At 41.5% G+C, this 27,810-nt stretch overlaps 1 protein-coding gene across 1 annotated transcript in view; it reads left to right on the top strand.

The window, feature by feature from the left end:
- Positions 1–27,810, top strand: part of BFSP2 (beaded filament structural protein 2) — a 119,329-nt gene that overhangs the window by 21,709 nt on the left and 69,810 nt on the right. Inside the window, exons 2-5 of the mRNA XM_027871935.1 lie at positions 15,593–15,675; positions 17,661–17,817; positions 19,090–19,251; positions 19,643–19,645. Of these exons, the coding sequence (XP_027727736.1) occupies positions 15,593–15,675; positions 17,661–17,817; positions 19,090–19,251; positions 19,643–19,645 (405 nt within the window). The remainder of the gene's footprint in view (positions 1–15,592; positions 15,676–17,660; positions 17,818–19,089; positions 19,252–19,642; positions 19,646–27,810) is intronic.

The following is a 27,810-nucleotide window of genomic DNA, read 5'->3' as shown; positions in this document are numbered from 1 at the left end:
TCAAGGTTGTTTATGGGTCAGAACATGGTGACTGCTTAATGATCCAAGATCAGAAGAGGGTCCAAGCTGGGTCTACATAAGTTTGTTGCAAATGACTCATAAGTCTGCAACGATTCCCAGCTACTCCCCATAATTTCATTCCCATACGGATGCAGGTGGAAGTATCCCATCACATAAGATGGATATCTTAGGCCCTTGCAATTCTGTCTATAATTCTATGAAGCAGTTAAGGGAGTCAGCATCTGCCTGATGACCTCAGGAGAAAACTCTTTTGACAAATCAAGGAGAAGAAATGTCAGTGGCCAACCATACCTGAAATATCCATGGAGTGTCCTGCCATCATGGGTCTATCTATGTGACTTTGGGGCCTCAGTTTCCTCATTTGCAAAAAGTGGCTGAACAAATAGCTAGGAGCCTTTCTAGCTCAAAAGATGGTGGTTCCCGCTTTTGTGGCCAAAGTTTCTACCAGATAGGACTCTATGTCAAAACCCTGGGTCCTGGGTCTCCCACCTGGTGCAGGTTCTCTTGGCAGGTGGAGCCACCTGCTGTCCGTTAGCTGAATTACCTTGCATTCCATTCACCAGCTGCAAAACGCTCTTCGTGGCAGAGCTGAGATGACTGTAATCATCCCCTTGCAGGGCTCCTCCTCAGCCCGGAGCCTGGCATCTCCCACCATGCTGGGCGGGTGCAGCTGGTGTCGGAATTTCCATGACAACTCCCAATTTTCAGAGGATTGTAAGTCAACCAGAAAAATGTCATTCTGGACTGAAACACTGCATACGTTACGCAGGGAGTCTATTTCTGTTACTTGACTGGGAGTGGTGAAGGGGCTTTTTTTTCCCTCTGTTACAAAATGTGTAATGGAGGGACCTTGCTAATTTTTTTTTCCGTTTGTGGTAGCTTCATTTCATAGACTCATAGGATAAGAAAGCAGGAGCAGGAGGGACCTCTGGTCTTCATTTTGCAAATGAGGCAACTGAGGCCCAGAGACATGAAGTGATTTTGCCCCAATTCATATACAGGCAGTGAATGAAAGAGTCAGGATCTGAACCCAGGCCCTCTGACTCCAAATCCAGAGTTCTTTGTTTTTAAAAAGCCAGGCATTCCAGCACTTGAGTAATCTCTGCATGATTACAACTTGTATTTTGTTCTATCCAGAGATTTAGTGGGGGCAGGAGGTGTTTCTCTCTCCTCGGACCCCAAATTCCTCAAAAGCAGCAACTTCAAAGGCCAAATGCAATTGCATAGAAAGAGCGCTGGTGTGGGAATCAGCCAATTTAGACTTGAACGCTGGTTCTGCTTCTTGCAAGTTATGTGACCCCGGATGAGTCCCTTAACCTCTGTCTGCCTCAGTTTTCTCATCTGGGGACAATGATCCCTGCTTAAGACGGTCGTGGACAGGCTGTGAGCTGCCCTTCTGTGAGGAGAATCTGTGTGGACGAAATCACAGATCAGTTAGAGAGCTGAATGAGAATCAAGTGATCCTTGCTATACCTACTTCACAGGGCTCTTGTAAGGAATTAATAATAATAGCTAGCATTTATATAGCATTTTAAGGTTTGCAAAGTGCTTTACAAATATTAGCTCATTTTATCCTCACAACAGCCCTGGGAGGCAAGTGCTTTTACTAGCCCTACTTTACAGATAAGGAAACTGAGGCAGAGTCAGTGACTTGCCCAGGCTGTCGCAGCAAGTAGGTGTCTAAGGTCATTTGAACTTGGGTCTTTTTGCCTTCACATCCAGCACTCCATTCAATTAGCAACCTCGCTGCCCAGAGAGAGAAAAGTCACCTACCTGAGAGACGGGGTGCAAATGTTTTGTAAATTTTAAATCACTTTAAAAAAAAGTAATAAATCATGTATCTGCCACAGAACCCAGATTAGTATTATTCATAAAACATACATTTGAGATACATATACATCGTTGTTCAATCATATCCAACTCTTCATTACCCTATTTGGAATTTTCTTGGCAAAGATACTGGAATGGTTTGCCATTTCCTTCTCCAGCTCATTTTACAGATGAGGAAACTGATGCAAACAGGGTTAAATGACTAGCCCAGGGTCACATAGCTAGTAAGTGTCTGAGGCTGGATTTGAACTCAGATCTTCCTGACTCCAGGCCTGGCACTCTAACTACTGTACTACCTAGTTGCTGAGTAAATGCAGAGGACTGAGAGTGTTAAGTTTCTCTTAATGTTCTTCTGGGCACCTCTGACAAATTAAAATCCTTCCAGATTCTATATGTGCCTTTATTTAAGAGCTATGTATTGTAGTTGGTATATTTTTAGCTCCTTCAGGCACAAATAAACCACAAGTGTATAGTTAGTTCTATGGTCTTGGCCAAATTGATTCATCTTCCTAGACCTCTTTTTCCTCATTTATAAAATGAGTGGGGTTGGACCAGAGGCTCTCTATAATGAAATTCTATCATTTTGAATAAGCCAGTAAATCTGGGTGAGATGTCACCTACACGGGCTTGGCAGTCTCCTATCTTTTCAGCAGCTGTGTTGCCACAAGAACCTGGACCGGTCCTTGTAACTGTTTTTGGTGGCTTTCCTTGGCTTCTGCCCATCAGATCCCTGCCCTTTGACATTCTATCATCGGTCTTTGCTCCTCTATCCCAATTCCTAAATGAGCCAAAGGTCATGCTGAGGCCCATATGGCAGAGAGGCGAAGGGCAGGGCTGAGACGGCTGCTGCCCTCATTCTCGTCGCCAAGACTCAGGCTCTGTCCACGTGCAGACATTGATAATAATAACAACAATAATAATAATAATAATTCACATTTATATGATGCTTAACAATTTACAAAGCCCCTCTCTCACAATAGAACTATGAGATAAGGAAGAATAATTGTCTCCTCTACTTTGCTCAAAGTCTAAAACAGAACTTCTATTTCTTCCCAAACCCACCCCCGTTTACCTAAATCAAGATGGTCAAACAGCCACATTAGTGACTGGTCAGGTCTACTTGTTATGCCAGTTTTGGGGTAGAGGCCAAGCTTCAGATACCAAAGCAGACCCAAGACAGGTTCTCAGCACTGGGTCCATCTCCTTCAATGGCAACAAGCCTGAGGCCCAAAGTTCCCATCAGATAAGCTCTCAGGATCTCAGGGACAAAGAAGGCTGAGAAATACAAGCTCAGCTCTCAGGGGAAGCTTTGTATTTCTTTCTCTAAAAAAAAAAAATTAAAAAGAAGAAAGAATATGCCTAGTCCCAAGCAGGTTTTCTTCAGAACACCAAGTCCCAAGTCTCTGGCACTCTACCAGAAGTGGTATCTTGTCAGAAGAAAACCAGTGATAAGCAATGTCCTTCAACTTGAAATATGAGTTCTGTGTGCTTTTTTGGAAGGAAACTAAGGGAAGATGACCAAGTGTAGTTTCTAAAACGAATAATGTTCATCCTACAAAAACATCACAAAACAATGGATGTCCATTCTGTCACCCTTATTTCCGCTTTCATGGCTCCAAATCATGTTGACCCATTCCTGGGCACCCTCTCTTTTCTGCCTAATCCAAATATTCTCCATTTCTTTAAAGGTCAGCTCCAGTACCATGAAGCCGGCCGCCCTCATTACTTGAGGCAGCTCGGCGATGTGGTGGATAAAGCACCATAGCTGGAGTCAGGAAGACCCAAGGTTGGAGCCTGCCTCAGACACTTATTGAATGGGTGGCGCTGGGCAGGTTGTTTCATTTCTCTCGGTTTGTTTCCTCATTTGTAAAACAGGGATAATAAAAGCATCTACCTCACAGGGTTTTGAAGATTGAATGAAATAATGTACTGTATTTCAAGTGTTTTACAAACATTAAAATGCTTCCTAAATTTTAATTATTATTATTCATGGAATTATAGATCTTTCGAACTAGACAGAGCCTTAAAAAAAGAGGCAGCATGAGGGAGTCGCCCATAATTTTGTTGTTCAGTTATTCAGTTTTGTCTGACTCTCGGTGACTCCACGGACCACAACATGCTGGGCCCACAACCTCCCCTATTATCTCCCAAAGTCTATCCAAGCTCGTGATCATTGCTTCCGTGACACTATCCATCCATCTCATCCTCTGCCATCTCTTTTTTCTTTTGCCTTCAATCTTTCCCAATATCAGGGTCTTTTTCAATGACTTCCATCTTCTCATTATTGCCCAAAGTATTTAAGCTTCAGCTTTAGTATTTCACCTTCCAGTGAATAGTCTGAATTAATTTCTTTAAATATTAACTGATTTGATCTCCTTGCTATCCAAGGGACTCTCAAAAGTCTTCTCCAGCGCCACGATTTGAAAGCATTGATTCCACAGTGCTCAGCTTTCCTTATAGTCCAACTCTCTCAGCCATACATTGCTACTGGGAAAACCATCATTTTGACTATTCAGACCTTTGTTGGCAAGGTAATGTCTCTGCTTTATTGGTATGCTGCCCAGATTTGCCATAGATTTCCTCCTGAGGAGCAAATGTCTTTTAATTTTGTGGCTGCAGTCGCCATCTGTATTGTTCTTCAAGTCCAAGAATATAAAATCTAACACTGCTTCCATTTCCTCTCCCTCTATTTGCCAGGAATTGATGGGACCAGTTGCCAAGATCTTAGTTTTGTTTTTTTTTTAATGTTAAGGTTCAAGTTCTCCTCTTTCACCTTCATCACGAGGCTTCTTAAATCTTCTTCAGCTTCTGCCATTAGAGTGGTATCACTTGCATATCTGAGATGGTTAATATTTCTACCAGCAATCTTAATTCCGGCTTTTGATTTGTCCAGCCTAGCATTCTGCATGAAGTATTCAGCATACATTAAATAAATAAGGTAACAATATACAGCATTGTCATACTCCTTTCCCAATCTTAAACCAATCAGTTGCTCCATGTTCATTCTAACTGTTGCTTCTTGACCCACATACAGATTCTTCAGGAGACAAGATGATCTGGTCCTCCCATCTCTTTGGGGATTTGCCACATTTGTTGTGGTCTACACAAAGCTTTAGTGTAATCAATGAAGCAGAAGTAGATGTTTTTCCCTTCACCAAAAGTCTTTAAGCAGGGATTAAATAAACACTTGTGTGTGTTGGGGGGGGGGTATTGTAGAAGGAACTCTTGGGCAGGTATGAGCTGGATTCAATGGCCTCTGAGGTCTCCTATAACCCTGTATCTTTCTAGCCCAACTCATCGGACAGAGGAGAAATCTGGAATCTTCCTTACCTGGGTCTCAGTCTCTTCTTCTTTAAATGATACAAATTGACTAGAACATCTCCAGGGACTTTCTGTTTTCTCTAAATCCAGAACTGAATGTAGTACTTGAGATGTGGTTTGACCAGGGCATTTTATAGCAGAACTACCCGCTAAATAATAGTAATTCACATTTATATAGCAATCAATCATTCAATCAACCAACAAGCAATTATGAATTAGTTAATGCATTTTTTGAATCTTAAGTGCAAACAATATGATGATTAATTAATAATGATAATTAATATGATTAATGATGGTTACAAACACCTACAATGTGCTAGGCACTGTGAGAAGTGTGGGAGACGCAAATGTAAAGAAAAAATCCTCAAAATTCAAGGAACCCACATTTTAATAGAAGGGACAACAAGTACATCTATAAGTTTTTACAGAATAAATATAAAGAGTGTAAATAAAAAGCAGTCAAATACAGGTTACAAACCAAGGAGACTGGAACAATGGTGCTGCTTTTGACAGAAATAGGGAAGGTTGGAAGAGGGGAGGGGAAAGGGAAAAGAGAATGAATTTAAAGTTTACAAAGTTTTTTTTTCCTTCCCATTCACCTCCAGCCCATAGGGATGGCTCTGGGTTTTATATTTCTCTCCAACCCATGAGTCATGATGAGACCAGACCTGAAGCTGACTGTCTTGGAAGGCCAAGGTGGTCGGGAGCCACCTCCTCAAAGCATCATCTAAGTATGACTGCCCAGAGAGCTTGTGCTCTCTCCTGGGTACACAGGGTACCAGCTACTACCTTAAAAAGTAGAGTGTTGAATTAGGTTGGAAAAAAAAATCTCATATTCATGAGTCCTTTGAGGTCAGGCCCAAGAGAAATAAACAAATGAGTGCGGTCATCGCGACAGCTTCTGACAAACTCAAGATGTCACAGAGCCATGCAAGAGGAGAAGGACAAAAAAGATGAAGGGGGTAGCTTTTGTTGTAGGTGAGAAAGCATCAGCTGTGCCATCGTTAGGGTCCCAGACATGCTCCCATACTGGATTGGTCCCTACTCTCTAATTCCTTCTCTCACCAGCTCAGCTTGTGGCGTTGTATTGGAAAATCACGTACCAAACATTCCATTGGGCTGTCTCAGAACCCACGGCTGCCAAAGTCAGTATTTTCAGTGACAAATATCAGAATTATGCTTTTCATTGCAAATAATTACCCTTGGAGAGACGTTACCTGTCTGGTGGTGAGGTTGGATCTTTAAAACTTGTGACATGGCGGTCAGATCCGCTCTTTCTCTGCTTTATTCATTTTTTCTTTCAAATGAGCCACTGGAGACCATAGAAGATGATGCACTGCCTGCCCAGAATGATAAGAAATAGATTCTAGCCATGCCCACAGAGTATATTGCAGGTGTCAAGGCACAGCTAAAGGAAAGTCTCAAAAGAAATTGGTATTTTGTCTCTTTTTTTAGAAGTTGGTGTTTTTAAAGCAAAATCCAGTTGTTAATTTTTTTTTAAATTCAACTTAGTAAAATGTTATTTTTAGTTTGATGAATAAAAATAATGTCCTTTAGGACATTATGAAATCACCTTAAAATTTTTCTAGGCATATCCTCTAATGAAATATATTTTGCCTGTGTTAGAGACACCCAAGAAGATGGAGATTTTGTGGAACTGAAAAGCTAAAAGACTCCAGAGATCATCTAGTCCAGGGGTGGGGAACCTATGGCCTCGAGGCCACATGTGGCCCTCTAGGTCCTCAAGTGTGGCCATTTGACTGAACCCAAACTTCGCAGAATAAATCCCCTTCATAAAAGGATTTGTTCTATAAAACTTGAATTCAGTCAAAAGACTGCACCCAAGGATCTAGAAGGCCCATGTGGCCTCGAGGTTGTAGGTTCCCCACCCCTGCTCTAGTCTGACCCCTTTATTTTACAGATGAAGAACCTAAGGCCCAGAGAGAGGATGTGATTTACTTTCAAGATAATACAAGTAATAAGCAGCAGAGCTGGGATCTGAGCTCTCGTCCTTGTGATTCCAAATTTAGCATGTTTGCCACTCAAGCACATCATTCACTCTTTCAATGTCCTTTGAGTATTAAGGGTATTAAGATACTGACTAGCAAGGTCAGAATTTGAACCCAGATCCTATGAAGTATGACAAGGGCTCTACATTATTATTCAGAGAGTCTGGATTCAAATCCTCTTCCTCCTACTTTATACCCTTGAGATCTCAAGTAAGCCATTTAACCTCTCTGTGTCTCAGTTTCCTCATCTGTTTAATAGGGGGATTGCCTTCTCTAGATCTAAATGCTATAAAATCCCTATTCATACAGATTTCTCTAGCCCACTTCTAATGATGGTAGGCAAGAACACTTTTTTCAAAACTGAACCACTAGGTGGCAGACTTCACTTATTTTTAACCTAACAGTGTTACACATTTCTTGGTGCCCCGACCAGAGACAAAACCGTGTAGTATAATAAAAGAATAAGTGACAGGCTTTAGAGTTGGAAGGGACCTTAAAGATCATCTAGTCTGCCCCATCTCCCTACTCCCATCCCAGAATTACAGATAAGGAAACTGAAACGAGGATATAATGGGGATTTTCCCAAAGTCACACAAGTAGTAAGACAGCTAGGATTCAAACTTAGATCCTCTGATTTCAAATTCAACGCTCTTTTCACTACCTTACATGTTATAACCCCACTCGTCCTTCCTAGCATCACTCCCCCAAAGCGGGCTAGTGGCCTCACGTGGACCCTAGCTACCTATAGCTGTCCACACCTGCCCCTCCACCCAGTTCTGCCATCTTTAGGCTATATTTTGAGGACTAGATCAGCCTTCCCCACCCAAAACTATACGAAAACCTGGTGAAATTCTCTATGCTAGTCAGCAACTCTTCAACTTCAGCCCTGCTGTTCTTGGTAACTGCTCAGAACTGAAGAAAGAAGTCAGGGGTGGGAGTGCAGAAACCAGAGAAAATGAGGAAATGGAATCAGATTTATTTGTTTTATTAAGTAATAGCTCTTAATAAGTCAGGACCTTTGTCAGTCAGCAATCTACGAAAGGGTTAAAATTTGCTTTGGATTCCTGGCTGGGGGGGGGGGAGAAAAGCAAAACAAAACAAAACTAGACACTTTGTCTCTCCACTCTAACCCAACACCAAACAGTGTCTCATTCCCATAGGATCCAGCTAAAGAATTTTTTTTATCATCAGAAACAATTTTCTTTGTTTAAATAGTTTTCCTCTTTAAAAATCAGTCATTATTGGTGCCACAGTGGATAGAGTACCCAGCCTGGCGTCAAAGACTTCTCTTTCTGAGTTCAAATCTGGCCTCAAATAATTCCTAGCTATGTGACCCTGGGTAAGCCACTTCACCCTGTTTGGCTCAGTTTCCTCATCTGTAAAATGAGCTGGAGAAGGAAATGGCAAAACCACTCCAGTATCTTTGCCAAGAAAACCCTAAATAGGATCACAAAGATTTGGATACCAGTGAAACAAGTGAACAACATATGTTAAACGAGGTAATGAAGAGACTTGGAGTGCTTGGGCATCCTTCTGCTTAGTGTTAAAACAACTCCATACTCCTAAGGAAACATCCTGGAAAGATGATGTCTTAGGGAAACAGCTTCTTTGTAAATAGGCCAAAATTGACTCTAATAGAGAAGTTCATTAAGCCCATGAAGCTAAATTTGGTCAAAATCCGGTAAATAAAACTGGACATTAATATCATTTCAACTGCTTGTAATTCACTTGTTGGGAGCTGGGCAAGAATTGTAAAATTTAAGAAGTGTCACTGATTCCATTGGCACGGGGCACTTCCTCTGCCATTTGTCTCCGACTAATAGAGGATGTCCTGTTGCCTGTGGCACAGAGAAGTGGGTCTGAACCTAGTTTCTGGATTCCAAGTCCAACACTTGATTCACAACCACAGGTTGCTGTAAATACAGATAATTTGGATGAAAAAAAAAAAGAACTATCACAATAGTATGATTCAGGGTCAGCCTTAAAGGTAGGCACAGTGGGTGGCTGCCAGCAAGATGAGATTTGAGGGGCCCTTATTTTTAGCTACACAAAATAATGCTCGGGTGGGAGAGCCACACACCCTAATTTATTCCATGCCCTATGCTACCTTGGGATGCTGAATTCTATACTCCTTAGGGACCCCTGACATCAGGCCAGAAAGAGCCCAGGCATGGCTCTGGGCCCAGCTCATTATTCATCTACAATGTTGACCCAAGATTTTTGTACTCCACCATAGGCTCATAGATTTAGAGTTTAGATGCCATGGAATCCAAACATCTTGTTTTACCAATGTGAAAACAGCTAAAGAACAGAGAAGTTATCTCCCCCATTGACTCTAGACCCAGCACTCTACCCACTGCACCATCTAGCTGTCCCAAATTTGACATATGAATGCTATTCAAGTACTCAAAATATTTATTAAGTATCTACTATGTGTTAAGTAGGAACAGTTAGTAGATAGAGTGTTGGACCTGGAGTCAGAAAGACCTGAATTCAAATCCAGCCTCAGACATTCACTAGCTATGTAACCCTGGGCAAGTCACTTAACCTCTGTTTACCTTAATCCACTGGAGAAGGAAATGGCAAACCACTCCAGTATCTTTACCATGAAAACCCATGACTATGGTCCATGGAGTCACAAAGACACGGATGAACAACAACAAAATGTGTCAGGCACTGCGCTGTGCACAAAGACAAAAATGAAACAGTCCCCTCAAGGAGCTTACATTCTAATGGAGATGCACAGCTTGGACAGAAACAAGGAAATACAAAATTTTAGATATAATCCTAGGATAGCACCATCTCTGGGTTCACTCCCCCAACTCCTGATTGCATCAGGGATTGGACTTGAAGTCTGGAAGACCTGAGTTCAAATTCTGCCTCAGAAATTACTGACTTCGTGACCCAGGGGGACTCAATTAACTTCTCTGTTCTTCATCTGTTTCCACATTGGTAAAACAAGAAGGTTGGACACTGTGGCATCTAAAGGTTGCTTTTAACTCTAAATATAGAAAAAAAAATACACTAGCAAAAAAAATGACTATAATGAAGTTGTATTTGTGCCAGGAATTCAAGGATGGTTCAACATTAAGGAAACCAATAATATAATTAATCCTATTTTAGCCACAAGAAGTAACAGAGTCAAGAAGTCAGGAGTACCTGAGTTCAAATCTGGCCTCAGACCAAACACTTGACACTTACTAGCTGTGTGACCCTGGGCAAGTCACTTAACCCCAACTGCCTAAGCAAAAAAAAAAAAAAAAGTAATAGGGAATATTATTAAATGATATTTCTTGAGCAAGAGAGTAACGTGGTCTTACTTTAGAAACATCAGTTTGGCCGCTGGGTGGAAGATGAATCAGACAAGGGAGAGGCTAGATGCAGGGGGGGCAATGAGACTGACGGGACATACCAAGAAGGGTGAATTGACAAGACTTGGTAACTGGATTAGATGGGAAAGGGAAGAGACAAGGATCCCTTTCGGGTTGTGGCCCCAGGTGACTGGAAGAGCAGTAAGCCTTAGAAACAAAAACAAGTTAGGAAGAAGAGCCTGTTTAGGCGGAAAGAGTTTGCGTTGGGGTTTGTTAGGTTTGAGTTGACTAAACGAAATTAAGGGGGCACGTCTAGCAGACAGGTAAAGACTGAAAGCTGCATTCAGTTCTGGAGGCCCTGTTTAACATTGTTATGATTGCCATCTTTTGTTCTGATATCACCTTCATTTGATCAGCAGCATGGTGTAGAGGATTGGACTTGGAGTCTGGAAGACCTGGGTTCAAAGTCTGCCTCAGAGACTTGCCGACTCCATGACCCAGGGGAAGTCAATTAACTTCTCTGTTCTTTAGCTGTTTTCACATTGGTAAAACAAGAAGTTTGGACTCCATGGCATCTAAACTCTAAATCTATGAGCCTATGGTGGAGTACAAAAATCTTGGGTCAACATTGTAGATGAATAATGAGCTGGGCCCAGAGCCATGCCTGGGCTCTTTCTGGCCTGATGTCAGGGGTCCCTAAGGAGTATAGAATTCAGCATCCCAAGGCAGCATGGGGCATGGAATAAATTAGAGTGTGTGGCTCTCCCACCCGAGCATTTTTTTGTGTAGCTAAAAATAAGGTAAAATGGAATGACCTAAAAGGTAATCTTAGGAGTAATAAAAGAGCAACAGCCCCAGGGAAGTTCATGGAAGCCTGAGGCTCTTTGAAGAGGCTGATGGGAAAAGATGGGGAAAGAGTAGGGAGGTTTGGGTATAGAGGTGGTGGACTGTGGTTACAGAATGGGTCAGACACAGTTGATGTATCAGTTTGATTTGCTTAATTATTTCTTTTTGTTACAAGAGAGGGTTCTTTGGGGGAGGTATTGGGAAGGGGAGTAAATAAGTATCAATGAAATATTTTTTAAAAGAAATAATAATAATAGGGGCAGCTAGGTGGTGCAGCGGATAGAGCACCGGCCCTGGATTCAGGAGGACCTGAGTTCAAATCCGACCTCAGACACATAACACTTACTAGCTATGTAACCCTGGGCAAGTCACTTAACCCCATTGCCTAGCAAAAAAAAAAAAAAATAATAATAATAATAATAATAGCTAACATTTAAGTAGTGCCTACTATGTGCCAAGTACTGTGCTAAGTGCTTTACACTTTACAATTATTATCTCTTTTGATCCTCACAGCAACCCTGGGAGGTGGGTGTTATTGTTATCCCCATTTTTCAGATGAGGAAAGTGAGACAAATAATAGTTAAGTGACTTGCCCAGGGTCATACAGCTAGTAAGTGTCTGAAGGGGAATTTGAGCTCAGGTATTCCTGACTACAATGAGCATCAATGATTTTTTATTTTTAAAGAAAGACAAGAGAAAAGAATAGAGGAGTAAAATCACTGGAAAGGAAGAAAGGAATGAGTCAAGAAAAAAAAGAATAAGACAGAATGGGAATCAAGCATTCTTGAATGGTTGTACAATGGGTAGAGCACTTGGTTTAGAGATAGGAAGACCTGAGTTTGAGTCCTGCCTCAGACGCTGCGACCCAATCACTTCTTCTATTTCAGCCTCAGTTTCCCCCTCTGTCAAATGAGAGGATTGGTCTACGTCAGAGGTTCTGAGCCTGGTGTCTGAGAATTTGTTTTCAAAATTATTTAAATAGCTGTATTTTAACGTAATTGTTTTCCCTTGTAATCCTACATATTCTATTTTATGTATTTTTAAAAAACGCTATTCTGAGAAGGGGTCCATAAGTTTTACTAGACTGCCCAGGGGTCCAGGACTCACACCTAAAAGGTTAAGAACTCTGACCTAGAAGGCTTTGAAGGCCTCTTTCAGTTCTAAATCTATGATCCTAGGGAACTTCTGCATCGGTAGAAGACTTTTCTCTTCCCACACCGCTCCCCTAAATAATTTCATTTTGGTTCTTATTAAGGCGTAGAGATGATCTCCCCTTCCTTGAGATTCCCTGGCTCCACCCAAAATGGTTTCATTTGTCTGCCCCATCTACCTAGTTAGAGGCATAGAGAAAATAAGACTAGATTTGAAATTCAAGGATCTGGGTTTAAATCTCAGGTCTGTGATTTCCCTCCTCAGGGTTACCTGATTCATCCGCTTGGTGTTTCCCATGTGGATTACTGGGTCAACATCTTTTGAGTCATCATGGATGCCATTGAGGAGTGTGACCTTCAGCAAACATTTTCATTGCAATGGTTCTCTGTTTCTTCATGTTAGGGGGTGACCTAGATGTTCTCTAGGAACCCTTCCAGCTCTAAATCTGTTACCCATGTAGGGATCACGACTCTCAATCCATGGAGAATCTAGATCCTGCTGCAATCAAAGGAGAGATGCCATGATGATGTTATGGAAAGAGCAATGGATCTAAAGTGAGAAGGTTAGGGTTTGAATTCCAGCTCTGCCCCTACCCACAGGACCTGGGCAAATCACTTCCATGCTGTGGGCCTCAGTTTCCTCCTTTGTCAAATGAGGAGGTTAAATTAGATGACCTCTAGAATTCCTTCCAGTGCTCAGTCTATGAACCTAGGACAGAACATTACTCTAGGAACCTTTTGCTAGCTGTGAGACCTTGGGTAAGTCATTTCTCTGGGCCTTAGTTTCATATAAAATGAGAGAGCTGGATTAGATGATGATGATGATGATATAACATTTATATATAATCGTATAATAATATAAGGGGCAACTAGGTAGTGCAGTAAATAGAGTTCTAGGCCTGGAGTCAAGAAGACCTAGGTTCAGATTCGATCTGAGACACTTACTTAGGCAAGTCTCTTTACTCTGCCTCAGTTTCCTCATCTGTAAAATGAGCTGAAGAAGGAAATTGTGAAGAAAACCCCAAATGGGGTCATGAAGAATCAGACATGACTGAAAAATGACTGGACAACAACAATATAGTAATTTATATAATATAAATTATGTTATATAATTATATAATTTATTTAATATAATGGTAATTGCATTATGTAATTTATGTATGATGATAATTATGTAATATAATAATATAATGACAGTGCTTTAAGATTTGTAAAACATTTTATGTTAGCTCCTTTGCTTCTCACAACATCCCTGTGAAGGAAGCGCTAGTATTATCCTCATTTTACAGATGAGGAAACTGAGGGCAAGAGACTTTAAGTGACCAAGCCAAGGTCACACAGCTAATGAGGTAAGACTGGAACTCCCCCTGACTCCAGGTCTCCCAGTGCTCTCAGGACTCTGCTACCCAGCTGCCTCTGAGGTCCCTCGGGACTATGACCCTGTGAAGTTCGAAGCCTGTCCATTCTTGGTCCCTCCAGAAGCCAGGGCTGGACGACAGGAAACAAGCCTTTTCCTCAGCAAACAAAGAAAGGATTGGGAGGATGAAGGATATGCACAGTGCTACTTTATCTTTAAGCTGCTTGTTTAGTGAAGAAGGGAGAGAAACGTGCGCCAGCAAACCACACTTTTGGCAAGTCAGAGCCTATAATTAGCTTTCACGTCGAGTTCCCATCTATCCCCAGTTGTACTATGTACAAGCAAACTAATAAAGCCTGGAACCTGAGCAAATCCCAGAGGGTCTGAGCCTCCCTGAAGGTACATTTAGTTTGGCTTCCTCGGCCCTCAGTCAGCAGGGACTAATTCTCCGGGAAGAACACCTCCTTGTCCAAACTCAAAGCTGAGGAACAAGTCATCTCAAGCCTCAAGCAGCCAGCAACGAGAGAGAGAGGAATCTGATGCAACCTGTTCCCTCAACATCAGTTACTGGAAGGAAAAAAGCTAGAGTCCAGGGGTCTGTGTTCCATTACTGACACTCCTTTGGTTTGTCGCATCTATGGCCGAAGGACAAGAAGGGACGTGGAGTTGGGCCTCGGTTTCCTTCTCTGTAAAATGGGAAGATTGGGTGCTCCAATATCCCAAGATCCTGTGATACCCAGACCACCCTCCCACCCTGACTCAAGCAGGACTTCATTTAGCCATCCTAGACTAACAGCTATGTGGTATATGGTCTTTTTTAAGTATCGCTAGCTGCATTAAGCTTCTCATTGACTCAGCTTTGCCATTTGTGAGAAGGAAATGATAGATGTCAGCGACATTGTGAGGAAGGATGAGTAAATACCTGAAAAGCATGTTGAGCATGTCTGGAGAGGGGATTGCTAAAAATATGAAACGCTGCCTCGTGGAGGAAGAGTGAGACGAATAGAGAGTTTCTGTCATGGGGAGATGAAGTAGAGCCAGGCCCAGAGCCAGGCTGCTCACTATTGCGTTTCCCCACATGTGCTTTCCTCCCAGCCTTCTGTTAACCGAGATCTCTTCAGGGCCTTGTGCCAAATAAACCACTGTGGAAAAGGACTTTAGGGTCTAAAATGAGGTGAAAGTCCCTAACCACGGCTCCAGGGCAGATTTATCTGACTTTGAACCATGTTCTAGACAATTCATTTCATCTCTCTCTGGGCTTCCCTTCCCACAATTCTGTTCATAGAATCATAGAACCTCAGACTTGGAAACCCATACCTGACCGAGAAATCCCTCTATGATATAACCAACCAGTGGTTTTCCAAACTCTGCTGTATTGAGGGGCTACCCATGACCTTTGAAGCCTCCCGACTGCCCCTTACTACTGGAGTAACTTCAGTTACTTTAGGCAAGGCACTAAAACTCTGGAAGCCTCTTATCGGTAAAATGCAGTCAGACTCAATGACCTCTAAGGTCTTTTTCAGCCCTAAATTTGTGATCCGTAATATTTATACTGCTATAATTATCTGCCCAACCCTTTCTCCATTTGTTTTTGTCTTCAGTGCTCCACCTAAGACTCACATATCGAGGATGTATTTGCCCTAGTATTTGCCCAGTGATTCTGGGGGAAGGTTATGTGATAACATAACAAATGTGAGAAGGCAGCAGTTGTATATTTACCGACTCTAACTCATGTATTTGTTCCAGGTGGGTGATGCTGTCTTAGACAATGCTCGGCTTATGCTACAGACTGAGAATACTCAGGCTTGTGCTGAAGATTTTAAAGAGAGGTGAGTCTCCTGTGGACCCACAGCCCTGGTCATCCACCTCACTGTGTCCTCAAGTCCACATTTTTTATCCTCCTCATCAGATATTTCTTGACCAGAGCACCAAAGGGTGCTTGGGACTACATGGAGAGCCACAGAATCCTGAGATGGCGACTTCCTAGCTGTGTAACCTCTCCCTGGGCCTCAGTCAATCAGTCAAGAAACATTTATCAAGTGCCTACAAAGTGTCAGGCACTGTGCTAAGTGCTGGGGATACAAAGAGAGGCAAAAGACAGCTCCTGCCTCAAGGAGCTTGCAGTCTAACAGATGCAGACAACGTGCAGACAACTATGTACTGACAGCTATAGACAGACAAATTGGAGATAATCCACAGACAGAAAGTGCTAGAATTAAGGGGGCTATGGAAAGGCTTCCTGTAGAAGGTGGGATTTTAGCTGAGACCTGAAGGAAGAAAAAGACCAGGGAAGTCAGGAGGTGGAGGTGAGGAGGAAGAACATTTCAGACATGGGGGAGAGTCAAATGTATGGAGTTGGGAGATGGAGGGTTTTGTGCCAGGAATAGTTAGGAGACCAGCACCACTGGCCAGTATACAACAGGAAGGTGTAATGTGTAGAAGGACTGGAAAGGTAGGAAATGAGGGGGCTAGAATAGAAGACAGGTGCTAGGTGGTGCCATAGTGCATAGAGTGCTGGGCCTGGAATCAGGAAGACTCATCTTCACGGGTTCAAATCTGGCCTCAGACACTTTCTAGCTGTGTGACTCTGGGCAAGGCCCTTAACCCTGTCTGCCTCAGTTTCATCATCTGTAAAATGAGATGGAGAAGGAAATGGCAAACTGCTGCAGTATCCTAGCCAAGAAAACCCCAAATGGGATCCTAAAGAGTCAGATATGACTGAAATGTCTGAACAATAGATTAGAAGTGGAACTCCAGGCACATTTCAGCTCTTACCTAGATTAGGCATGGTACTTAATCACAGAATATCACAGCTATAAGAGAGCTCAGGGAACACATGATCCAGTCCACACCTGAACAATAATATTGTCTCCAACCTATATAACATACAATTATCCAGTCCAGGAAAAGTAACAATTCACTTCTTTTACCCTTGAAAGAAACTTATCAGTAAAAAGAGGAAGTAAGAGAGAGAGAGATTCTGTAGCTATACCAATAATTGTGTGGGCTCACACAACCCAATTCCAAAGGTGCAGGACACCCTAGTATTCCCTTTCCTTTCCTTTCCTTTCCTCTTCCTTTCCTTTCCTTTTCTTTTCCTGTTTGCCCTACTTGTGAATACTGTTTTGAGACTATTTCTAAGAACAAAAGACTAAATGTTAAGAAACAGAAATGCTTTGTCAAAGGAACATTCAGTCATCTGATATGAGAAGTATCAATCATCTCCCATGTACAGGCAGGAGAAACTGAGATACAAGAAGTTGACCTGAGTGTCAAAATTGTGTGGAGGAGCAATTATGAGGAGAACCCCAGGCCTTAGGGGACAGTAGCAACCCACGGGGTGACCCCTCTATGAAGTATCAGATGAGTGACCCCAAAGTATCATAGGCTCATAGATCTAAGGGCTGGAAGGAACCTTAGAGGTTCTCTAGTCTAACCCCTTCATTTTACAGATAAGGAAACTGAGTCCCACCAAGATTAAATGACTTACCCAAGGAGTCTGAAGCTATGACTTAAAAGCAGTTCTCTTGACTAACCCTGAGCCTTCCCTCATAACCCATCACTCAGACTTTAAACTCTGAGTGGAAACCACTCTGCCAACACAGCTAATGAGACCTCAACTGTCACAACTGGAGGTTTAACAAATCAAGGTGTGATGACAGCGCCGACTGATTCTACGCATTCTAGAAAGCCGTGCTGCTGAGGGAGGACTCTCTTGTCTGTCATGTAATTAGTGTGATGGCATCATTTATAATAAGTTTTTTCTTCCCTTTGGGTTGTTACCCAGCTGTGATGATTATTTCTTTGTCTGCAGATATGAAAATGAGCAGCCCTTCCGAAAAGCAGCTGAAGATGAAATTAACTCCCTGTATAAAGTGATTGATGATGCTAATTTGACTAAAATGGATCTAGAGAGCCAGATTGAAAGCATGAAAGAAGAACTGGCTTTTTTGTCAAGGAACCATGAAGAGGTAGGTCAGAGCTTGGGCTGTTATCCGACTACTGATAACATGTGGAGCTAGTCAGCTTGAGGTTAATAATAAGGATAACAATAGCTTTTTAATATAAGTATTTTGCAAATATTATCTCATTTTAACCACCCTGGGAGGTAGGTGCTACTAATATCCCCATTTTAGAGATGTGGAAACTAAGGTAGGCAGAGGTTAAGTGACTTGCTCAGCTAGCTTTGATTGAGATACTCAAATCACTTTAAAGATGAGGAAACTGGGGCAGACAGAGGTAAAGTGACTTGCCCAGGATAATACAACTAGTAAGTATCTAAGGTGGAATTTGAACTCAAGTCTTTCAGATTCCAGGTACAGTGTTCTATCCACTGCACCACCTAGCTTCCTCTTATAAAAGGGCTTCTGATAGACAAGTTACAACCTGTATAGCTCAGAAAAATAATTGTCTAATCTGGAGGTGGGAGTTTTTAAGGTCATCTAATCCATTCCCCTGGGCAAAATTGCATTGGATTCGAAACTACCCAGAAAGATGAATGTCTGACTGAGAGCCTGGCACATAGTAGATGCTTTATAATGTTTGCTGATTGATTTAGTAATAGGTCTAAAGCAAGGGTGCTTAACTTTTTGGGGATCATGAACCCCTTTGATCCAGGTTGCTGAAGTCTATGGATCCCTTCTCACTATCATATTTTTAAATGTGCAAAATAATATATATCAGATTACAATTATATTGAAATAGTTAACAAGTTTTTAAGAAAAAAAAACCAAATTCACAGTTCTCTGTCTCTTTTTTCTCCCTCTCTGTCTTCAAATGTCTCTTGGCCGCTTGTTCTATTTCCCCATGGAGCCAAAATCTGCTTTTTTATAAAATCTAAAACCAAAAGTGATTCCCTGAACAATGCAGAGAATCAAGGATTCCCTTTTTGGATCTAACCTTAATCCATCTAGTCACTGTTTGGGCCTATCTTCTCTTGTTTCTGGCATCAGCAGTGATCAGAACAGCCAGCCATTGATCCTCAAAGAGTAATCATTCATAAATTCCAAAACTGTTCTAAGGACTCCCTTCTGTCAGGTCCTAGACGAGGCATCTGCTCCGTCTGTTCTTTGGTGGTCATGGAGAGAAGTGGCCAGATACCAACCTGGCCATCAGCTCTCTTCTGCACTTTGTTGGGGTCCTCAGTTATGTCAGGAAAAGAAAAGGAATCCATTGCTTCAGGGCTGGAATCCACTGGTGGGATTTCATCCTGAGAGCCTTTCTAAAGTGAGTGTTGCTTTTAGGATGTGAAGGTGCTATACAAACAGTTGGCCGGGTCAGAGTTGGAAGGAATGGATGCTCCCATTGGTACTGGCTTAGATGACATTCTGGAGACCATCAGAATTCACTGGGAGAAGGACATAGAGAAGAACCGGGCAGAAACAGGGGCCTTGCTCTACGCCAAGGTGAGTAGCAGTGTCCTTGCTGGTAGGCCTGACCCCCCTCATTCCCACCTTGGGATGTTCTTACAACTGAGGAAACAAAATTAACAGAGAACATTTAAAAATGGGAAGGTTTTTCCATTCTCCCCACACCCATTCCCAAATCCCATGACTTTGAGATTTGAGGAGAAAGGAGAAGGACAGAAGAGCATGGAAAAAACAGGAGAGAAGAGTATGGGAGTGGGATGGGGGTGGGGAAGGCAGGAAAAGAAAGTAGGAGGAGTGACCTGGGTAATTTGTATCTACCAAGGACTCTAGAGAAGCAATGTGAGGTAGTAGATAGAGCTGTCCTCACAGTCAGGAAAACCTGAGTTCAAGCCATGTCTCTGATATAGCCTGGCTGGGTGACCCTGAGCAAGTCACTAATTTTTTTTTTAGTGCCTCAGGCAGCTATTAGCGCAGAACAGATGTTGGTCTGCCTCTGTAAAGGGAGTTTCCTAGGACCACAGATCTAATACTGGAAGAGACTTCAGACGCCATGTAGTCTAACCGCCTCATTTTATGGATGAGGAAAGTGAGGTCCACTGTGGTTAAATGACTTGCCCGAAGTCACATCTATATAAAGTGCCCCAAAAGTTTCTCTATCCAAACTTATTGAGAGGTTCATAGAGGGGGTGAAAGAACTTTTTGGTTGCTTTTAAGTCCCCTATTTCTTTTTCTTTTTTCCCCTTAAGTTTATTGATGTATTTTGTTTTGTCATAGCAAATAGTCCCCAATAAACAAACAAACAACAAAAAAAAAAAGCATCCTTACAAAGTTTCTTCCCTGAAAAGGGGTTTGTAATAATAATGATAACAACTCATTTTGTATAGCTCTTTAAGGTTTGGTAAGGGATTTACTCATATTATTTCATTTAAGCCTACCAACAACCCTTGAGAGATAGACATAATTATTTTTATCCTCACATGAAATCTGGATCTTAAAAAAGGTTAGATGACTTGACCAGAGTCACATAACTAGGAAGGGTCCAAGGTGGGATTTGAATTCAGCTCTTCCTAACTCCCAAATCCAGAATTCTTAGGTACTAGCATTGACTATTGTAATTGACTAGAGGTCTGTTGCCTCTCCAAGATGATGTTACCTACATCTTTGTTGCTACCATTTAGTATATATATGGTTCTTCTGGTGTTGCTTTCTTGCTCTGCATCTGTTCATATGAGTCTTCCCATCTTTGAAATCATGTTCTGAAGTCTTCATATTTATTGTCCTTTATGGCTCCATACGTGGCATAGTGAAAGAAAGTCAGGAAAAACCTGGGTTCCAGTCCTACTTCTAATATACTGTCCCTGGGACCCTATCAAGTCAATTAACCTTTCGGTGTCTCCAAACAATTCTCTAAGACTCTAAGTTGAAGAGAAGGAAGGGCTCTGCATTGGTACAGGAATATTCTACCAAAGATATCAAACTCACTGCCCAGGTGGCCCAGCAAAACTCCCTAGTGCAGCCCAAACTAGATTAAAATGTAATCAGTAAATGTTCAACAAAATAAATAAAAATACAATACAACATAGATAATGTTAATTTGTAGTTTTCTAAGTCAACATGTTGCCAGCAGGGATCAGATTCTATTTGAGTTTGACACCACTGCCCTACACCAATGAAACTGTAAGTCAAATAAAAATGTAAATATATCCCATTACGTTCATGTACCGTAATTTGCTCAGCCACTCCCCAATCATTGAGCACATTTTTGTTTCCAGGTCTTTGTTATCACAGGGAATGCTATCATAAACATTTTGCAGGCATGTGGATATTTTCTTGCTATCAATAACATGCTTGGTATTTGGTCCCAGGAGTGAAATCTCTGGATCAATGGGTATGAACAATTCAGTAACTTCATCGCCATTCCAACTTGTTGTCTCCACTCTACCCAACCCCATTGTTTCAATCTCTTTAGTGTCTCCGTGATTCTTCTCAAAGGACACACATCCCCACTGCCTTAGCCGTGCTTAGCTGGCTGTCCTTTTTACCAAATGTTTACCCTTCTCTAGTGACCACATTGTCCCTATCCACTCCTACTCCGGAAGGCCGAGCAACTAAGTTGCCCTAGTTCCTAGAATTGTTTTTGTTTTGTTTTGTTTTAGTTTTAAGCATTCACTTTTGTAAGACTTTGAGTTTCAAATTTTTTTTCTCCCTCTCTCCCTCCTCTCACCCCTCCTCCAAGACAGCAAGCAATCTGATATAGGCTATACATGTACAATCATATTAAACATAGTTCCACATTGGTTATGTTGTGAAAGAAGAATCAGAACAAAAGGGAAAAACCACAAGAAAGGGGGAAAAAAGAGAAAATAGTATGCTTTGATCTGCATTCAGATTCCATAGTTCTTTCTCTGGATGTAGATAGCATTTTCCATCTTTAGTCTTTTGGAACTGTCTTAGATCATTGCATTGCTGAGAAAAGCTAAGTCTATCAAAGTTGATCATCACACAATGTTGCTGTTACTGTGTGCAATGTTCTCCTGGTTCTGCTCACTTCACTCAGCATCAGTTCATGTAAGTCTTTCCAGGTTTTTCTGAAATCTACCTGCTCATTATTTGTTATAGTACAATGGTATTCCATTACATTCATATACCACAACTAGTTCAGTCATTCCCCAATTGATGGGCATTCCCTCAATTTCCAATTCTTTGTCACCACAAAAAGAGCTGCTATAAATATTTTTGTACATATGAGTCCTTTGTCCTTTTTAATGATCTCTTTGGGATTCAGACCTAGTAGTGGCATTGCTAGATCAAAGGCTGCGCACAGCCCTTTGGCTATATGGTTCCAAACTGTTCTCCAAAATAGTTGGATCAGTTCACAACTCCACCAACAATGCATTAGTGTTCCAATTTTACCACATCTCTACAATTGTATTTTTATTGGGAAGGTGAAGGTAGCTTCTGAAACTTTCATTCATGAAAGCTAGATGATGCAATAGATCAAGCATGGGACTTGGAGTTAGGAAGATCTGAGTTCAAATCCTCCCTCAGACACTTAGTAGTTATGTGACTGGGCAATTGACCACTTAGCCTCAGTTTCCTATTCTATAAAATGGAGATGATGATAGCACCTACCTCCTAGAGTTGTTATGCGGATCAAATGAGGTAACATATGTCAACAGCTTTACAAATGTTAAAGTGCTATATAAATTCTAGCTATTATTATTATCCATTCAATAAACCAATTCAGTGCTTCCAGATGGGGTCTACTGGAAAGAGACCTGGTCTTGAAGGCTTGAGACCTGGTCTTGAAGGCTTAAGACCTGGGTTAGGGTCTTGACTTTGCAACTTAGCAACCCTGTGAACTTGGCACATCACCTGGCCTCAGCTTCCTTATCTGTAAGGTATTAATAATTATACTGCACTAACTACCTCACAGCATGGTTGGGAGCAGTCAGTTAAATAACCTATGCAAAGTACTTTTAAACCATAAAGCATTTGATGAATGTGAGTATTTCTTATTCAAGTTAGTTGTATGTGGGCTACACTCTGGGAAGAGATAAAATGATAAATAAGGCACATTTAATGCCCAGAAGGAGACAATTCTGTGATAGAAATATTAGATGTAAAAACCAGGTACAGATTTTTAACAACAACAAATCAACAAATCAACAAATATTTCTTTATGTGTATGGAGTTGGTTACTATACCCCCTCCCCACATTCCCTGAGCTTCATGGACAAGGAGTTTACTATCAGACCCACAGCCATCCCCTTGTATTATTATGATTACTTAACATTCATAGCTCATAGAATGATAGGTCATAGATTCAGAGCTAGAAGAGGTCTTACCAGTCATCTGGGACAACCCCATTATTTTACAGATGAGGAACCTGGAGAGATTACGTGACTTGTCCAAAGTCATCCAGGTAGGAAGTGGCAAAGTCCATATTCATACCCAGGATCTGTGACTACAAAGCCTTTCCACTCTACCACTCTACTTCCCTAGATTTAGAATGGGCCTTAGAAATAATATAATCCAGAGTTTCTAAACCTGGGGTCCATGAATTTGTATTTTTAAAAAACTATTTTGATAATTGTATTGCTTCCCTGCCCCCAAATATTTTGTATATATCATATACATATATCTATATATGTAAATAAAATATATGCATATAAGCGCACTTACATGTGTGCACATATTTGTTGTTTCGTTGAGTCATTTCAGTCATGTTTGACTCTTCATAATCCCACTTGGGGTTTTCTTGGCAAAGGTGCAGCAGTGGTTTGCCATTTCTTTCTCTGACTTTTTTTTTTTTTAACAGATGAGGATCTGAGGCAAACAGGATTAAGTGACTTGCTCTGAGTCACACAGTTAATTAGTGTCTGAGGTAGGATTTGAACTCATGAAGATGAGTCTTCCTGATTCCAAATCCAGTGCTCTATCCACTGTATCACTTAGCTTCCCCATGTGTGTATATACATGCACATATAATTATATGTGTGTATATATATTATATATAATATAATTTTGATAATTACATTTGACAGTAATATACATATATGTATATACATATATGTGTATGTATACACACATACACATATAATTGATTTCTTTTGTAATCCTCTGTTTTTTATTTTATACATTTAAAAACTTTGATTCTCAGAAGGGATCTATGGGCCTCATCAGACTGCCAAAGGAATCCATGATTCAAAAAAGGTTAAGACCCCCTGCCAACCCTCCTCATTTTCTAAAGAAGGAATGAAGGCCTAGGGAGGGAAAGTGAATTAGCCAAGGTCAGAGAGCCAATAAGCAGCAGAGCTAGAATAAGAATCCAGGGCCCCACCCCCACCCCAGTCTGCTTCCGGAGAACTAATTCCTTCTTCCTAGTGAAAAGTCACAGGATATGATTCTTCTCTGATCATTTCTCATTGGCAGGAAAAACAAACTCCAACAACCTTGTCTGTCATTCTTTCTAGATAGAGCCACCGATAAGCTTGGGAGGCTGTTAGTATCCACTGGGTTTATTCACTCAAGGCCCAGTCTGGGGGTGGGGTGGGGAGAGGAGCAAGTCTACAGAGATGTTTGCTTTCCTGTGTTTTCTTTGGCAAACCTGAAGGGAGGTCAAAAGCTGAGCATCTGTGGCAATACCCCTGGGGGGGGGGGGGCCAGGGTGGGTTAGACATGTTAAGAGCAGCTACAGCAGCCCAGCAATTTTTCTTTAAATGTAAGGAAGAAATTGGCTCACCAACTTGATCAGCTGCACCACCCACTGCTTCTCATGGAGTCAAGACTTTAGTTCTTGAAGTCTTTCTGTGAGAGAAACTGGCTGGGGAGGTCAAGATTTGCACTAGAGTGCAAAATGATCATAGAATGCCCACTATTCGCTTTAATTTGACAGCTGGTGTTTAATAATGATCTATAGCCATGGCTGATGGTAGCTTAAGCTAAAAACTCCTGTGGAAAAGGGATGATTAATTTATGTTATCACCATGGTGTAAGTCCTTGGGAGGGATCATGGGAACAGAAGGGATCTTGCTTCTTTCATTGGGGAAGGAATGAGCTTGTTTGGGATCAATGATGTAGAACTGTAAGGTATCTCAGAGACCACCTAATCTAAGTCCCTCATTTTACAGATGAGGAAACGGAGGCCCTGGAAGTTGAACTGACTTGCCCAAGAGGGAAGGAAAAAGAAAAAGAATGGTCAAGTTTAGACAGGGAAGGGAATAAATCTGTGGTCCATGAGATCATCTAAGAGGGAGGAAAATAATTTCCCAAAAGGATGACGTGTTTGGCCCAAGGCCATGTAGTAAGGAGCTAACTAGGACTAGAGACCAGGTCTCTTGATGGGTGGCCCTGTGTTGTTTCCACCATCCTGCCCAATGGACTTGACTTGTATCTCATGGCAATGGAAACCTTCTATTCAGGTGAGGCAGAAGGATAGACCAGGACTTTTTATTCTCCCTTTTCTAATCCAAGGCCCTTTGGTAAAGAAGAAAGTGGAAGACCCTTCACAGAGTTAGGAAGTTATGAAGCCCTGCCAACCCACTTCTTGTCCTATTCCTCTCCCAAGTATGTGTTTTAATTCCTTTCCAAACTTGGACAACTTCTCCAGGGTCTGGAAGACAACCACAAGGGGAAGATTCACAACAATCAATGGCTCCCTAGTATCAAATACAAACTCTTCTGCTTGACAGTTAATGCCTTTCATAACCTGGCTCTACTGATTTCACATTATTTCCCAACATATAGGCTATGCATGAGCCAAGCTGACCCCATTGACAATATTGACATGCAATGATCCAAGGGAGTCAAAAAGAGTAGGGCATGACTGAATGACTGACCACCAGCAATCTTTGTACATCTTACTTCCCCCAGTGGAGTGTAAGCCCCTTGATGATAGGACCATGGAATTTTTTGTCTTCATATCCCTAGTGCCTAGTACAATACCTGGCGCAGAGTAGGCACTTTATAAATACTTGTTGAATTGAGTTGAAGGATTGGTGGCCAAGATTGGAGCAGCATGGTGCAATGGATAGAGAACTGGCCTCAAAATCAGGAATTCCACTCAGCTCAAGTCCTTCCTTTGACAGACTGGCAGCATGACCCTGGGCAAGTCACTTAACTTCTGAGTGCCCTAGGCAGTTCCATGAAACTCTAAGTTGTTGAGATGGTTCCATCCTGCACTGATAGAGTTTCTTCAGCCAATAGTTTCCTATACCAATCCAGTCACAAACATAGTGTCTAGATATCTCTGTCCCTAGCCCCCGATTATGGAACAGAGTAGGTGATTTTCCTGAGCATTTACATCTCCTGATCACACGACCCCCTTAGCAAATCCACTTGCTAAGAGAGCTGGGGAATGGTGGTTATACTTGGCACCCACTTTTCTTATGAAAAAACTTCCCTCCTAAAGGAAGTGGCATTTCTTCCTTTGTGAGCTCTACCACCACCACCATCACCACCCCCAAAAGGTATTTTTAGGAGCAGTAAAAGCAATCTGAAGAGTGTTTTTTTTTTTTATTTTTTGGTCACAATTTGCTGACAGTTTTCAGATACATCCTTCAAATTCCTTCCGACTTATTTAAAGTTATGCTTTCCATCTTGTACACACAATAGCATGCAAATGTAATCAAGTGATTAAAAAGTCAGTAATCTCTGATGACATTACAAAATGTCAACATTTCCCTTGCCTGGAAAATACAGATGGAAAGTAAAAAATAGGTCGTTCCCCTCCTGTCTCAATAAGAGCCAAACTTTCATGCTGTTTAGAAAGCCTTGGGACCCACTTAGCTGCATTTCATTATGCAAACTACACACTATAACAATAAGAAATTTAGCTTCCCAATCTCATGACTTGCATCTTATCTGATCACAACGTAAGTAGGAATTAGAAGATACTGGTTGGCAAGGACATTAGCATTAAAACTATATGACAATAATGTGGAAACATAAAGACTTGTAAAGATTCCTCAAAGCATATGGCTGTGAAGCATCTTAGGTCAGTGGGAACAGCTTGCTAATGAGTCAGGGTTGGACTGAGTTTCTCCCTTTGTGAGCCAATTAAATTCAACTAACTTGTCAGCGTATGGGCAGCTAGGTGGTACACTGGGCCTGGAGTCAGAAAGACTCATCTCCCTGAGTTCAAATCCAGCCTCAGATACTTACTAGCTGTATGACCCTGCGCAAGTCACTTAACCCTGTTGCCTCAGTTTCCTCATCTGTAAAATGAGCTGAAAAAGGAAATAGCAAACCCCTCTTTGCCAAGAAAACCCCAAATGGGATCACAAAGAGTCAGACACAACTAAAACAATACAACAACAGTTTGTCAATGTATGCCACTGGTTACATGGGACCCTGAGAAGAAATTGTAAATGGTGTTGTATTAACTGTCCTCCCCACCAAGGAAAATAAAATACCACTATAAAACATACATTCTCTAAAGTGTTGATAAATTAATCAATAGTGACATCTATGTACAGGAAGAACTTTTTTTTCTAAAAACATATAATAACTTTTATAAAAATCATTTGATGAGTTGGTACAGTGGAAAGATCACTGAACTTAGAACTAGAAAACCTGGGGGAAATGACTTTACCAAGCATAAAATCATTGTCCATAGTTAATAGAGTTAGAGCTGGAAGGGACCTTGGAGTGTATCCAATCTGATCCCTCCGTTGCACAGATGTGGAAACTGAGACCCAAGGAGACAAAATAACCTTCAAAGACACACAGGTAGTGAGAACAGTGATTCGAACCCAGATCACAGACTTCAGATCTAATACCCAGAGCCAGAACTTGTGCCTAGATCTTCTGAGTCCAAGATCCATCCATATGCTGACCACTATACCATGCTGTCCATAGTAAACTTAGACGGGACTTCCAAAAACCAAAAAGATGATCAAAAATTTACTAAGTACCTGCTAGATCATCTAAATATCCAATTTATCAATAAAGTTACAGTAATAGACAATCAGTATCCTAGAACAAAGATATGTGTGCTAGGTATATATGTGTGTATACATATACATACATACATACATACACACATACACACACACACACACACACACACACACACACACACACACACACACA

The sequence above is a fragment of the Vombatus ursinus genome, unplaced genomic scaffold (assembly GCF_900497805.2).
Source record: "Vombatus ursinus unplaced genomic scaffold, bare-nosed wombat genome assembly UNPS02014799.1, whole genome shotgun sequence".
NCBI lineage: Eukaryota > Metazoa > Chordata > Mammalia > Diprotodontia > Vombatidae > Vombatus > Vombatus ursinus.
The sequence above is the reverse complement of the archived record's forward strand: the minus strand, read 5'-3'. Positions and strand labels throughout refer to the sequence as shown.